The 14,147-nt window shown below is 43.9% G+C and overlaps 1 protein-coding gene across 3 annotated transcripts in view; it reads right to left on the reverse strand.

Moving 5' to 3' along the window:
- The window catches only part of MAD1L1 (mitotic arrest deficient 1 like 1), a 496,400-nt gene that overhangs the window by 219,813 nt on the left and 262,440 nt on the right, over window positions 1-14,147 (reverse strand). For all 3 annotated transcript variants that reach the window (XM_090024470.1, XM_090024471.1, XM_090024469.1), the window contains one exon: window positions 12,593-12,649. In XM_090024470.1, the coding sequence (XP_089880596.1) occupies window positions 12,593-12,649 (57 nt within the window). The remainder of the gene's footprint in view (window positions 1-12,592; window positions 12,650-14,147) is intronic.

Here is a 14,147-nt window from a genome sequence, read left to right on the forward strand (position 1 = left end):
ACTTTGACCTGGCAGGGAGCTACTGCTGATAGCAAATGTCATTCCTTCCAGACGCACTTTGCCTTGGGTTTCACCTTTGCTGGACTATTGGGCAGCATCAGGTTTTGTAACCGAAAGCAATGAAATGCAGTTGGGATCTACAAAGATGGTCCCAACCTTGCTCTTCTCATTCCCCGCTCCTCCTGTCTCCAGAACCCTCTCAAAAAGGAAGATTGATTATTATAATCAGACTTAGCAGTGATACAGCATTTGCATTTTCAAAGCACAGCACAGTCATTAACTAATTCATCTAATTCAAGAGAGCCCTAATGAGCTTTCACCCATCTCCTCTTCTTCGCTCCAGAGATGCAAAGTAGTCCATGGTTTTTCGTTACATGACTCATTTCATGCTCTGTAGTCACAGACATTCCTGGTGAAGTTGCCAACAAATTGAGAGGGCCAAATTTAACCCTGGTGCAAAGAGACGCAACTGCAGTGGCAAGAATTTGGTGCGGATGGGTATGCGGACACACATTACACAAAACTAATTACCTAGAGGTCTCAGTACCTCAGCACAACACAACAGGGCACTGTAGTCAGAAGAGTCTGAAGTTACACAGAAAGCAGCTGATTCTCATGAACCCAAGGGAGGATGAGTGGGTCACCAGCCCTGGACACCAGCTAAGTGAGGAAGGAGGGGGAGCAAGAAACCGGTTGCAAAAATAATGGCTGTTGCCACTGGTCCACTCACTGCCGCTGCCAGCGTCCAGAGTACGAAACTGTCCAGTTATGCTTCTACATCTGGCTAGATCTAAACGTGTCCACTTAGACAAAATGATCTGCATGAGTACAGAAGAAACCAAAGGGATTCCTAAGATGTTAAAATACTTTATTCAGGACAAAAGTAGGTTATGCAATAGGCTGGAATGAAAGGTTTCAACCTAGTAAGCTTTACATACTGGTCCAGCTACGGTTTTTGTCAGCTGATGGTTTTGGTATTTTGTCTTTGTTTTCAATCCTTTCCCACATGCACTTTCTTTTATTGAAGGTCTCATTGGGATTGGTGTATGGCATGACTGATTGGGAAAAACCATAATGGATACTTCTCAGGGAAAGAAGCTGACTTCAGAACTTAAAAGAGGCTGAACTGGGGAGAAAGCAGCATCCTGAGCAAAAGAAGTAGAGGCAAATGGAAAGCAGCAAGCTGCCTTAAGCCACTGAGGACATTAGGAGAGCTGCGAGGCCTGAGAGCTTGTTGTAAAACCACGTTCTTCCTCATCTTCCTCTTCCCAGGTCTAGAGAAAGTAGCTAGCATGGATCCCCTTCCCCTTTGCTCAGCTGTGTGCCCATTTCCTTCTGCTAGCTTTGTGCCCTCCTGCACCAACGGCAGGGCACACATCAGCAGAAGGTCCTAACCTCTTCTAGCAGCTCCTTCTGAAGAAGAAGCATCTAACTTCCACGTCCATGCCGAGTCTCTCCGCTGTCATCAGACCTGCTTCACCGCTTCCACCGGCAGACAGAAAGACTGTTCCCTTTAATTACTACAGAAAGCTCCTCCCACCAGGGACAGCAAACCAGCTGGTGTCCACTGAGAGGAACGATGCTCCCGAGTAATTAGACTTAAATACCCGACACCTCCTACCCATTACCCCTGGTTAGGAACAGCACAACACTGAATAACAACCTCTTCTGGGAGCGTGACAAGGCTCCTGGAGGCAGGAAGCCAGAATGCCATCGCTGTAGCCTGCAACACCGACGGAGCATCGCCTGTGCCTCGGACAAGGCAGCAGATGGGTCCCTTTTCCAAAGGAGTAGGGCCAAACTCTCCAAGAAACAGGTACAGCTGCTAACACTGGGCTTCTCAGGAGTTTTCGATTCAGTCCCCATGTCACAAATGAAGCTGCGGAGCTGTGTGCAAAGTTTGCTTATGATAGATTTGGCTCTTGGTTCTTGGAAATTAACTACAGGGGGATTTCTGATGCATTCAACCGAAGCCTTAGATAGTGACCTCTGACTTCCCTTCAGTTTTTCCTCTTCTGCAGGTTCCTTGACAGTCAGTCCCCAAATAACAAGTGTTTAAAGAAAAACACTAAGTGAGGAACAATTGCATTTCCTCTGATTAAACTGCAGAAAAGGGCCTTCCCCCTTTCCTATGTCCTCGTGACAAGGTATCGAGCAGAATTTGCAGATTTGCTGCAATCTGACGGCCGTGCTGTGAGCACTTCTGCGGTGGCCTCGGACAGGGCTGTCAACTGGGACATCTCTGCTTCCTCCATCTCTAAGGACATGGGCATGATGGAGTAAGGCCTTGCTTGATTGGGTTGAGGGCTAGGCTTGCAGCCTGAAACAATCTAGTTTGGAAATGGCTCTCTCCAAATATAAATACCCTCAGAGGGTGAAGAGAGGCATGTAGGGGCAAATACTTCAACAAGCTTTTAGGAAAAGCCCTTTTTCACCTTGTATAAATGCTGCAGCCACGAATGTGTCGGTGTTCTCTACTGCTGGAGGCGCTCTTCTCATTTCTGGCTCAGCTGGAGGAGGGAGAACGAGCCGGGGACATCAGGATTTCATGCTCAGTGTGTTTTCTGAAGTCCCACTTACAGGAAGCAGAGGGATGGTGCAGGAAATCCAATTAGTGCCACATAAAAGAAGTTATCTCAGCAGAGGCTCCCAATTGCCTCCAAGAAACAGTGGCAGATGCTTGAAGTCATTGCTTGTGTTCCCCAAGCCCTTCTCCAAAACAGACTGAGGAAGAGTTGATTTAGAAGCACTCCAAGTTTTCCAGCTAAATGAGCCAACAGGAGACCTTCCTGCTATAGCAAAGGAAGGGGTCAGTTCTGAATGTGCAGGGGGTACAGAGACCCTCCCTTTCTATGGCAAAATACAAAGAATAAAGCAGGCACTGCTAGGTTGGACTTCCCTTTTATAGTGCATGTGTATGGCCCCTTTCAGTCACTACTGTCACTGTCGAAAAATCTGCAGAAAGAAAAACGAACAGCAATTCACCCTTGAATATTACTGGTTTGGCGCGACTGCCAGATCGCAAGCCTGGCTCCCGCAGCATTTAGGACACACCATCCCCCTGCCACCATCAGTAAAGTCCTACCCCTAGTACAAAGGGGAAGAAAAAGTGCAGGATGTTAGATGACACTAGGACCAGCATCAACAGGACAATGCCTGGCAGGAGCCCAATTTTATTCAGCCAGTCTTTAGAGGTTAATGAAGTAGTCATAAATAAGTAAAAATTCTCCTGACAAGTCAGATCCTGTAATCCAACAAAGAATTGTCAGCTTCAATTAAGTGATTCAAAAAAGGGATGGGGAACCCATTCATTATTTACGAAGAGGTCACAGGAAAAGGATCTTATAGGATGCTATAGGATCTTCTAGTCTCAGTGGATAAATTGTTTTGCAGCTTCTGCTAAAGGACTCTGTTGTCCTGATGGGATAGTTCAGAGTGACCCCGACTACAACCAATACTACTTCCAAGCTTCTAATAGCCAAAAAGACAAAGGCTTGGGGCAATCTATTCTAAGGTCAGTGAGAGAAGGCGCAGACAAGAGGCGACATAAATACAGGGGAATTGCCCCTTATCTTGCTCTCATTTGGTGCCTCAAAGGCTAAGACAGGCATTCCTGAATCTCAGCTTAGTAGACCTGGGTCTCCTGCTTGTCCACTCTCATTGGATGTCCATAGGTACATAGACAGCTAGATATCCCATCTGTGGGCACACCCACCGCAGATACCCTCATTTACACTCCACAATCAGCTACCCAAAGATCCGTGTGCCCATGTTCATGCATGTTCATGCTCAGAAACAACTAGATCTACAAAACTGCACCTGACTGCGAAGTCAGATCAGGCATGGTAGTCCCATGGTGACACAGGGGAGCAGAGGGGTTCTTTACTTTCCTGGGGGATTTGGATAGAAGAAAAAAGGTCCTACTAGCCATTCCTTCCCTCACTGAAGACTGCAAGATGCCCTCCTCCCAGTAGTGATAAGGGTAGTGTGAATGGAAAGGAGACTGATCAGCTCCTGTTCTTGTTCTATAGGGTGAACTTCAAGGGTTGCATGCCCCAGCCCTGAGTGCTGGTCAGAGCATACTCAAGGACTGCTCTTCCCCATTTGGATACAAGCACCATTTTTATTCATCATACTCAGATGAAGCAACCCCTGCTTGCTCTCTTCCAGACAAGGAATACTAAAAACACCAAAATCCCAGAATCCCAAAGAATCTAGGAACTTGCACCCGATTCCCAGCTTGCCTCTGATCAAGAACCTAGAGCAACTGGAAGACCATGACCGCTTCTCAAGAAGGTTTAGTTTGACTAATACAATCACTTCCAGTCATTCTGAGATAGTGGATTTAATGAGATGCCATCAAGAATGGAAAAGCACTACATTTAAGGAGAATTTAACTCTGAATTTCTTACCATAAGGAAGAGGCAACATCACCAAGACTTTTATGGTATGGCCTATTCAAGATGCCAACTCATAATCAGTGAATATTAGCCGATTATATAAAGGGAACTTTCCTTTCTGCCCTATCCATTTTATTGTCTTGACATACTCCAATTTCAGCATTGGCAAGAAAACAGAACCTACGTAATCCAAAAGCTCACAAATCAGCTTTGTCCCTTGCTCATCAGCATTCAACTCATGCTACTGTGTCCCAACAAAGAAGAAAATGCTGGTTCTTCTTTGAAAACACAATTCCAGACATAATCTTGTATTGTAAAACTCATGGCACATTATGAACCGTCATCCACTTTCTGACCAGAAGCGCAATTTTGAAGAGTAGGAGTTGCAATGCAATCCTTTTGACTGAAAAGCAGCTTGTTACCTCTGTCTCTATAGTCAACTGCTGAAAGTGGACATGAAGCACTGAAACCAAATCACACCATAAAGTCTTGGGCCTCCAATGAGATGAACTTCCATGCATCTGATTCACAGAACAGCTGCCATAAAGCACTTGGACTAGGTTACCTTTTCACATGCTGAAATGACCAGCTTTTCCATGGGTTTTCCAACACAAGAAAAACAGAAAGGCTCCCTGCATCAAAAAGCTACGTAAGTGCTTTCCAGTACAATGTGAAAGTCCTTAACCCCATGTCAGTTGTGATTGCCTTCAACAAGAAAATGAAAACTGGCCTGCTGAAACCAAATAGTGCTACCGAGTTCCATAAAACTTTAATGTTAATGGTTCCAACAGCAGGTTCATTTGTGTAATGGGACTTTTAAACAGACATTTTATTTCTTTTTAATTTGAAGAGAATATACTGTTTGATCCCATGTGCCTGGATGGATTTTTAAAACTGAGATAAGCCACAAAGAGTTGAGTCACAGAGCCTCCGTTTGTAACCTAATTAAACTAGCGCTGAGACGCCACTGAGTCAAAGTGCAACATGCTGATCACCTCCCTATGTAAGAAGACATTCGTTAATGTTCACCTACTTAAGGTCCCAACGTTTCCATGTCTCTGTTTCTTCTGCCACTAGTAATATGCAGCAGATGTTTCTGATTTTGTCACAGCCTTGTCTATGGAGCATGAATTTCCTCAGATGGAACATACAGCAGATGCAACAAAACTAGCAGAAGGAATTCTGCAGGGCTATTCATTTCACCTGCTAAGACAGGGGAAACAAGAGGCACTGTCTTCATACCTGGAGAGTTGCTGCCTGCCTGCTTCATACCTGGAGAGTTGCTGCCTGCCTGCTTCAAGAGGACCAGAAGAGGCTGAATTTTGTACACATATCATAACAGGTATGGAGGCAGAGCTCCTATCCAGGAACAGTACTAGGGAAGACGGATTCCCAACATTTATGTAGCTATTTCCCTTACCCTAAGAAAGCAGTACTTTGCCCCGAGAGCCAGAGCTTCATCTTAGGTAAGGAGATCAAAAAAGGCGAGGAAGAAGGGTTTTTTCCCCTTCTCATCAATCCAGATTCCTAAATTAACAGTTCTCCAAAAGAGGTGAAAAGTCACACCCAATAACTGAGGAAAGACAGAATTTGTGCACAGGGGAAATATGACTTTATTTCATTTCTCCTTTTGGTATTTCTTCCTAGACACATATTTCCAGCACCTCAATCAGTACAGCATTTTGAGATGGGTATAGGGTAGATATCATAATCAGCATTTTTGGTTTTGGACCCAATGTACCCAACTGAGGTGTCTTCTTTTCTGCTATGGGGAAAAGGTTTCGCAATATTCCTACTGTAGGCATATAGGCTGCTGACAGGTGTGGGGGAAACCTCCCCCACAATAAGCAGTGTTTTACTGGATGTGAAGGATCGTGTTAGTTTGGCCCAGTTCACCAGCTTCTGTATAGATCGGATTCTTCAGTAGGGCTTTTAGGCACTTTTATCTAATAGCTGATTGAATCAGTTATTAGATAAAAGCACCAAAAAGCTCTGCTGAGGCACGTGATCTACACAGATGTTGGTCAAGCTGGGTCAAACAAATGCAATGCCTCTTCTGGGCATGAGTGCACTCAGTGTGGGGGCACACCAAGCTGAAAATGAAGTGCTTTTTGTTTGTTTTCACATCTGTTAGCAGCCTCAAAGACTAACCATGCATTTAAGGACTAACAGAATTTCTGCTATAAGCTCATCAGTTGGAAAGGACTGAGCACAAACACCTGGGTGGGTGAGTCAGTCAGTCATAAGGGGCTCCTGTAGACGTGCAGGGACACTGCGCTGGCAGTCTTCTGCGTCGCATGCATCAGCAATGCCGCACTTCCCCATGCTGAAAAAATGGTGACGGGGCACTATGAAATAAAACACGTTCAATGAGCTTTAGTTCAAAGCACCCCACTGCCATTTTTTCAGAATGGGGACACGTGGCAGAGCTGAAACCCATGACACGTGGGTGCTTTTACTTAGCACTGCTTGCTAATCAAAGCGCCAAGCACTACATCCAAAAGCATGTGTAAAAATGCCCAAGATGATTATGAGCCACCAGTGCCATGCAGCTTCAGCAAGAACAAATGCAATCCTAGGATGCATTGAGTGAAATATTTCTAGGAAAGGCGGTGCCTCCAGAATACCACGCATCATTTTGCTGACCCATGTTCAATAAAATTCAATTCAAACTGGACCAGGTTCAGAGAAGGACTAATGAGAATGCTCAGGGGAATGGACTGCCTCTCGCACAAGCAGAGAATTTGGGTTGCTGAACCCAGCAAGACAAAGATTGAGAAGCAACAGGATTGCTCTCTATAAATATATCATGAATTAAACATCACGAAGGGAGAGAATATATTTAAGCTAAAGAATACTGCTGGCACAAAAAAAACCAAATAGCTACATACCAGGCATGAATAAATTTAGGCTAGAAATTAGAAGTTTTATAACCACCCAAGCACCAAGTGTGTGAAACAGTCTTCTGGCAGGAATGGTGGGGCAAACAACCCCAAGTAATTCTACGATAGAGCTTGAAAAGTTTATGAACAAGGTTGTCTGTGCTAGCAGGGACCTGGACTTTATGGACCTTCCCATCCTTCCTTTCATTTTTTTCAATTTTTTTCTGCTCTTTATAAACAGCTTCATGCTTTCAATCTAATTTTGGCACTGGATATTTTACTAAAACTGACTTACTAAACGATTGTGATGATCACACTGTTGCTAAAATAAATACCCGGGTAGTCATCAGTTTGTGCTAGACGTGTATGAGATGCTAGGATCAAATGTGTCAAATGCTATAGAGCTGTCATCCAAAACAATTTGGAAACTAAAGCCTTGTCATTCTGGATGGAGAATTTACCTGCCCATTCCCTTTTCTGTAGCCTCTGCCTTAAACAGAACAATGCCCTGTTCTTTTTAAAGCCTTTCCCTAACCTAGGTGATCTACAAGGTCATGAACTGTGTCAGTTTACCTATACCTACAACAAACCAGTGCTATAATTCCTATGGATTTAAGTGTCATCCATTTGTAGATAATCTGGAGGATTACATTTCTCTGCAGTCTCTACTTTAATCATTCCTGTTGTCTCGGTGATATTCTACACTGTCTGTTCGATCACCTTTCACTGCTAAGGAGGGATAAGATGGATGTTTTATATCTTAGCACGACTGCCCAGCTCCCCACCTGAGGTCTTTCTATTTTGAGGTGTACTGTTCCTAACACCCACAGACTGAACCCTGGCGAGTGCTGGGTATCAAATCCAACGTTAAGCTTGCAGACTTCACTTACAAAAAATGTTTCTAAACAACGTGGGTTTTTACTGCCCGACTCTGAAACCTGCTGCTGCTTATAAAGTAAATGAGGACAAATAAATAAAGGGAAGGTGAGAGGGAGGGAAGACACCGTTCCACTGTTATAATTACACTGCATAGTGCTACTGGCGATTCCTCTTAAATCAGAAAATGCATCCAAGGTTTGCATTCCCTACTAAACTTTGCACATTAAGGTTCCTTCTCGATTCCGCTTCTACAGTGGGCTTTGTGTGGCTGTCCAGCTTACATCTAGTAAAGAATCACAGCTCTCTCGATGTTTACTGCTACTGCTCCTTCTGTATCCGTTCCTAAGCCTGGCTGAGTCTCCTTCGAGCTAGAAATTTGGCTCAAAATTTGGCCATTTGAAGGCATTTCACTCCGCCTTCATCATATCATTTGATTCTGTGGCTGTTCCACACTTGCCCTTTGCATTCCCCATTTCCACATGTTCTTTCTGTCCCTTCCCCATTTCTTAGTTTCTTCTGTTAGGTCCTGAAATTCTTCTTATTCTGTTAGAGCTATTTCTTCGAGAAACCTTTTTGACTTCCCTTGCTAAGCAACATTTCAGACTAGTCCCCTTAAGTCTTTCAGCAGGTTAAACATATTTCTTTCCAATGAGCAGGCTGAAGATTTGGGATTTAATATGAACTCCTTTGAAAGAAATGCCAGAGATGCCCAGATACAATACAATGAAAATTCAGATGCCTGTTCAGTGCCCAAACACCAACACTGCTTCCCTCCAAGATTAAGTGGTGGCAAAAGTCTCCACAGAAATGTCTAGTACTGTAAAACAGAACTGAAAGGAAGTTGAAGATCAAGGACCCTGGACCACTATTTGTATAGCAAGCATGAGCCAAAGAATTCCCTCCTGGTGATAAGAGATACAAAGGAAAAAAAATAAAATTATGGAAAGGAAAAGAATTAAAACCAACCCTCTGCAGAGGACACTTTCCTGGGTTTCTTAGCAAGGGCAAATGGCAATAGAACCAGGCCAATGACTCTTAGCCCAATATGCCAAAAAATATTAAACTAAAGCACCATGTGCTCAAAGATCCTGGGACCCAAAGCTGAGGGAGCTACTGGTGCTGGCAAATACCATGGACAACCTCCAGACAGAACGGCAAGCTCTGGGGAAAGGATCAGACTACAGGTCAATTGAAAAAAAACAAACAACCCAATAAGTCTAGTATTGACACAATTTCTAAAAAAAAAAAAAAGTGGGGCAAACAAGCTTAACTTCACAAAGCAAAAGCTTTGGTCAACAAGAACAAACAAAGCAGACAACCTTTTTATTGCAAAACCAGAAGCAATTGGTGACCCAGCTTCAGGCCGTGTCCTGCCAGAGTGACTGGAGATTCTCTCCTGTACCATATGGCACAAAACTCCATCAAGAAGTCGGTCAGACCCTGAGTGCTCCCAACGGGAATACATACAAAAACTAAATGAGGAAAAACAAATAACTGAAGGGTGAGAGAGAAAATCAAAGGTCCATTGTTATAATTACACAGCACGATGACAGAGGTAATTTCTCTTAAATCAGAAAATAAATTTTAGGTTCAAGTTCCCTGAAGGATATAAAATATTAGAGGATTTTTTATGGTTGTAATCACAAACTCATTTCTCCAGCCACTACTGGCCGTGTCTAATTAGGGTGAAGTATGTTAATGATACAGCAGCACAGCCCAGAGACGTCTTCAGTTGCGATATTAATTGCATTTAGGGAAAGAAGCATGAATTGTGCTTATACAAGCTAATTAGTATGGGTTTGCTAATTAATACTGGGAAGTCAAACTGCCTTTGTCTTGTCAACTGCAATTAGCTGAAGATATTTAAATTTCTTTCTTTCCAGTAGTAAACTGACTTTTAGCAGGGAAATAATTGAATCGTGGGCTGGAATACACTATTCCAGTTAGCAGAGGGGGTCTATTATGCCTTTGATGCAGCGAGTTACAGACCAAAGCTACTGCACTGCCACCAGCTGCACATGCCAACACTTCTGGGGTTTTCTACGCAGACATGACTCCCTGAAACAGGGTGCTGCTCTCTGTAGTCCACGCCACCATTCCAACAGACTGACGCTACATGGGCTTGCATCAAAATGATCAGGATGTAACGAATGAGTTATTTACCATGGCACCTCTGGTGCTCCCGATAGCATAACTGCCAAAACCCCATCAAATGTGCTGCTAAGATAAAGCCAGTGAGAGCCTGGACTGCTGAGCGCATCACTTCCTCTCCACCACTTTGGGGAGGGTGAGAGAACCATTAGCACTCTTTGCAGTGGCTGTAGATACATCTCCTGAGCAGAGGCTTATCCCGAGGAGCAGCCTGAAGACCCACTGACCTGCGTGATAGCACTTGACAGGTGTTTCTTCCATTTCACTTACAGCTAGACACTTGTCCACAGGCTTGCCGCTGAAAAGCAATATCCGTGTCTGTCAGAACACAGGGCAAGAAGTGGCCTTTCTGCACCCCCCCCAGCCATGGAAGCTTAGCCTCAAATAATGAGGAGCGGATCACAGGCGGGCGAGTGGAAGGAGACAAGAATGAAGGTGAGATGCAAGGAACCCAAATCAGGAAAACAATTGTTGAAGTATCAACCTAAAAATGAGTCTGAAAATAAGGCCATGCAGGTGACACACTAAGCTGGAGAAACAAGTCAAGAAAAGTCTTGTGTCGACTAGTAAGGAGAGGGCTGGGGCTAGGGCTGGGGCAGGGGCTCCAGGCAAACTGCCAAGGGAGATACTACTCTGTCACCTGCTAAGCAGTTAAGAGAGGAGGAGTGATGCATTCTTCTCCAGGAGGAACGTTTTATTTGTGGAAAAAGGGAAAACCTCTGCAAAGCCAATAGCCACCGCTAATGAGAAAGCGTTACATTAAGTCAGCCCCTCCCAAGGAGGATATGAGGATGAAGGAGGGAGAGAAAACTATCCGTGTCACCACTGAAGCAATTTCCTTCAGTTTGCTGAAGAACTAGACTAGATAAAGTTTAGCACTCTGCTGCCTCCTTACTAAACTACTACCAACCTAGAGTCCAGCAGTCCAGATGGGGCCTGCAAAGAAGAAAACAGGGCATGGGGAATTCCCTAGCCACAGTGAACTGAAACCTCATTCATGTAACCCAAGGGAAAGCTTCTGACAAGCTGGTAATGTAGAGGCCAGAATCTTGAAGATGCACAAGCTTTTTGGTCACGTATATCCAAATCTCAGTGCTCAGAATTAAAAACCATGACAAGAAAGCATGTAATAAGATGGCACATGGGATTAATACCATCTTCCTTGGAGATCTCGGTTCAGATCTGGCCTATGTCACTAGAGAAAGTGCCTAAGCTTTCAAACACATCTGTCCACATCACAGAAGAACCAGACAGTTTAACAACACTGACAGTCTCCTATTATAAAAAAGCTCAATGTTGGAACAGCAAAGAGCAACATAGCCAAACTGAGAAACGTTGACAGATGTGAGGCAACCCATTACCAGAATAGCGGGAGCACTGAAGGGGGGATTTATGTACATTAGCAGAGTGGTGAGAAAATCCAGGATACTACCAAGACATAATGTACATTATGACTTGGGTTTTAGACCAAAGGCTTGTTCAGCACCTGCTCCAAATTGGCAGTGCCAGTTGCCATTCATTTTTCATGACTGCTAAAATTCATCCAGTTTAATATCATGCAGTATCAGACACTGACTTGTTTCTGTTCTGCGCTATTCAGGTTTGCTTATGGGAAAAAAAATCTGCAGATGAAGCCCTTGCGACTTACTCATTTGCATACCACAAGGAGGTGAATGGTTAAATGCTAATGTTTAATTCATTGCTGCATATGAAGGAGCTTATACAGTAAAGTAACCGCACCATGTCACCCCTCCCACTCCCTTGTTTCGCGGCCTGTGTGTTTTTCTGGTTCCTCTAGGGATTAGAGTCGATAAAAAAGACAAACTCAGCTGAAAAATTAACAGAAATAATAAAAATTGCTTTGCAGACTATTGTCTCATCTCACCTATGGTCCCTTGTCGCATCTCAGGATGATAAACAGCTGCCTGAGGAAGGGATCTAATTCATTATGAAATAAAAATTTTGCTTCCTTTCTAGAACTGTTAACAAACAGAAGGCAAACTGCCAGGCAGAGTCAAAAGTACCATTAACCCTCAGGGGAGTGCAGTCCGCGTCAAGTAGGTGTGGAAACTGCTAAGGTACCAGACCTGCAACAGTTTTTAATGGGGCACAGACACCTGCTGGCTTCCTTGCTCTCTCTCGCTCTCCTCTTTACAATACTCATATGCTGTTCACATCTGGAGTTTGGGAATGATGAATATTATTTAAAGGCATTAAAGCTGTATGTGCCACTCTTCTACTGCAGTACAAAACAAGGAATAAAAGGAAGATCACGCTTACCATATCTGCTCTTTGCTTCTGGTTCCCCACTTCTTCCACAACTTGAGACAGCTGAGCCTTCAAGACAAAAAGAAAAAATAAGTCAGAAAGCTGATTTAAGCCACTGTGATTTCTGTTCAGTGATACTCCTAGTTATTAGTTTGCCACCTTTTGGTCTCCAGCACTTCAGTCCTGGAAAATGTGGACTCAGTTAAGTAACACCTAAACACCTAAAACACTGCAGAGCCAGGATGATTGCTTCTGCCCAGATGATATATTAAGTTTAAAGCTTTCATTCTCTGTTGCCTTTTGTATTTGATTGAAAAGAGACTTATGCATCTTTCTTCCTCTCCTTGCCTCCCCTCAGTGCTGGCAAAGGATGCTGGATTCATAGGCTTGAAGACAAAAAGTTGCTAGTTATAGATAAAATGTGTACAGTACTGATCTCAATTGAACTTGGGCTACTCCACCATCTTGGTGATGTGTTTGTACCCCAAAAGGATTACTGCTTGGGATATGGATGGGCCAATTTCCAGGACCATTTTGGCCTTGACCTCTCTAATAACTCTTCCAAAAAAGCTATAATTGTCAAGTGAACACTACTGTCATGAATAAAGGCTAAACCCAAATGACAGTTGCACTATAAATGTGAGTTCCTGCCCCAAAGAACTGCCACCCAAATACACAGGAGGGGAGAAGCAACTTATTGAAGGTTATTACATAAGCTAAAGGCAGTGCTGAGAACAGAAGCTCTCTCTTCCAAGTCCGAAGGCAGTTTCCCAACCACTAATCAAATGCTACCTCTTCTTGTGGGAGCAGGTAATGAAGATCCTTACAAATATTTTGGAGCCTCTACAAGAGGGGTCCCAAAGCTTCTCACTTCCTGCAGCCTAACTGGAGACTAAACAAACTCTGTCTAAAAACTCCTAAAGGAGGGTGGGGAGACGGGTGCTGCAAATACCTTCCTGGAGTAACAGTGGAAGGAGAAAGGAAATGGCTTCACTTTTCTTAAGGAGAAAGTACCGTGTTGTAATATGTGGATGTCTCGTGCACGCTCCCTGCAAACAACCTCCAACAAAACCCTAGCCAGAACCGGGATGAAGGAAATGGGCTCCCTTAGGTGAAAGCCGGAAGAACCTTCTCTCAGAGTGACAGCCGAGGTGAATCCCATCCCAGAGAAGGAGCCTTTAAAGCGTCTTGTGATGCTTGGTGGGTTATGGGCTCTGATTCACAAAAGTGGCATACAATGCTCTGATGCCACTTTTTACCTCTTCTCTTTCAAGCTAGTCTCCAATCAGCCATTCTGTGATCAGCTCCAAGAATAATCCCAGGGGATGACAGAAAAAACGTACTGAAACAGCCAAAGCACACGCAACGAGACCTAAAAACCTTTCCTTTCAGGAAGATATTTATTACAACTCTTCAGAGTCCCTCTAACAACATTGCTACCATATGAAACGGGCCTTTTTGAGAGCTGTATCCCAGGCAGAAGCAAAACAGCCAAGCCGCTTGCGACAATGAAATGAAAAACATTAAGTTTCCAAAGCTAATTGCGCTGAAATACAAGCAAACAAAA

The sequence above is a fragment of the Crocodylus siamensis genome, chromosome 12, assembly GCF_052110815.1.
Source record: "Crocodylus siamensis isolate JL-2025a chromosome 12, ASM5211081v1, whole genome shotgun sequence".
Classification (NCBI taxonomy): Eukaryota; Metazoa; Chordata; order Crocodylia; family Crocodylidae; genus Crocodylus; species Crocodylus siamensis.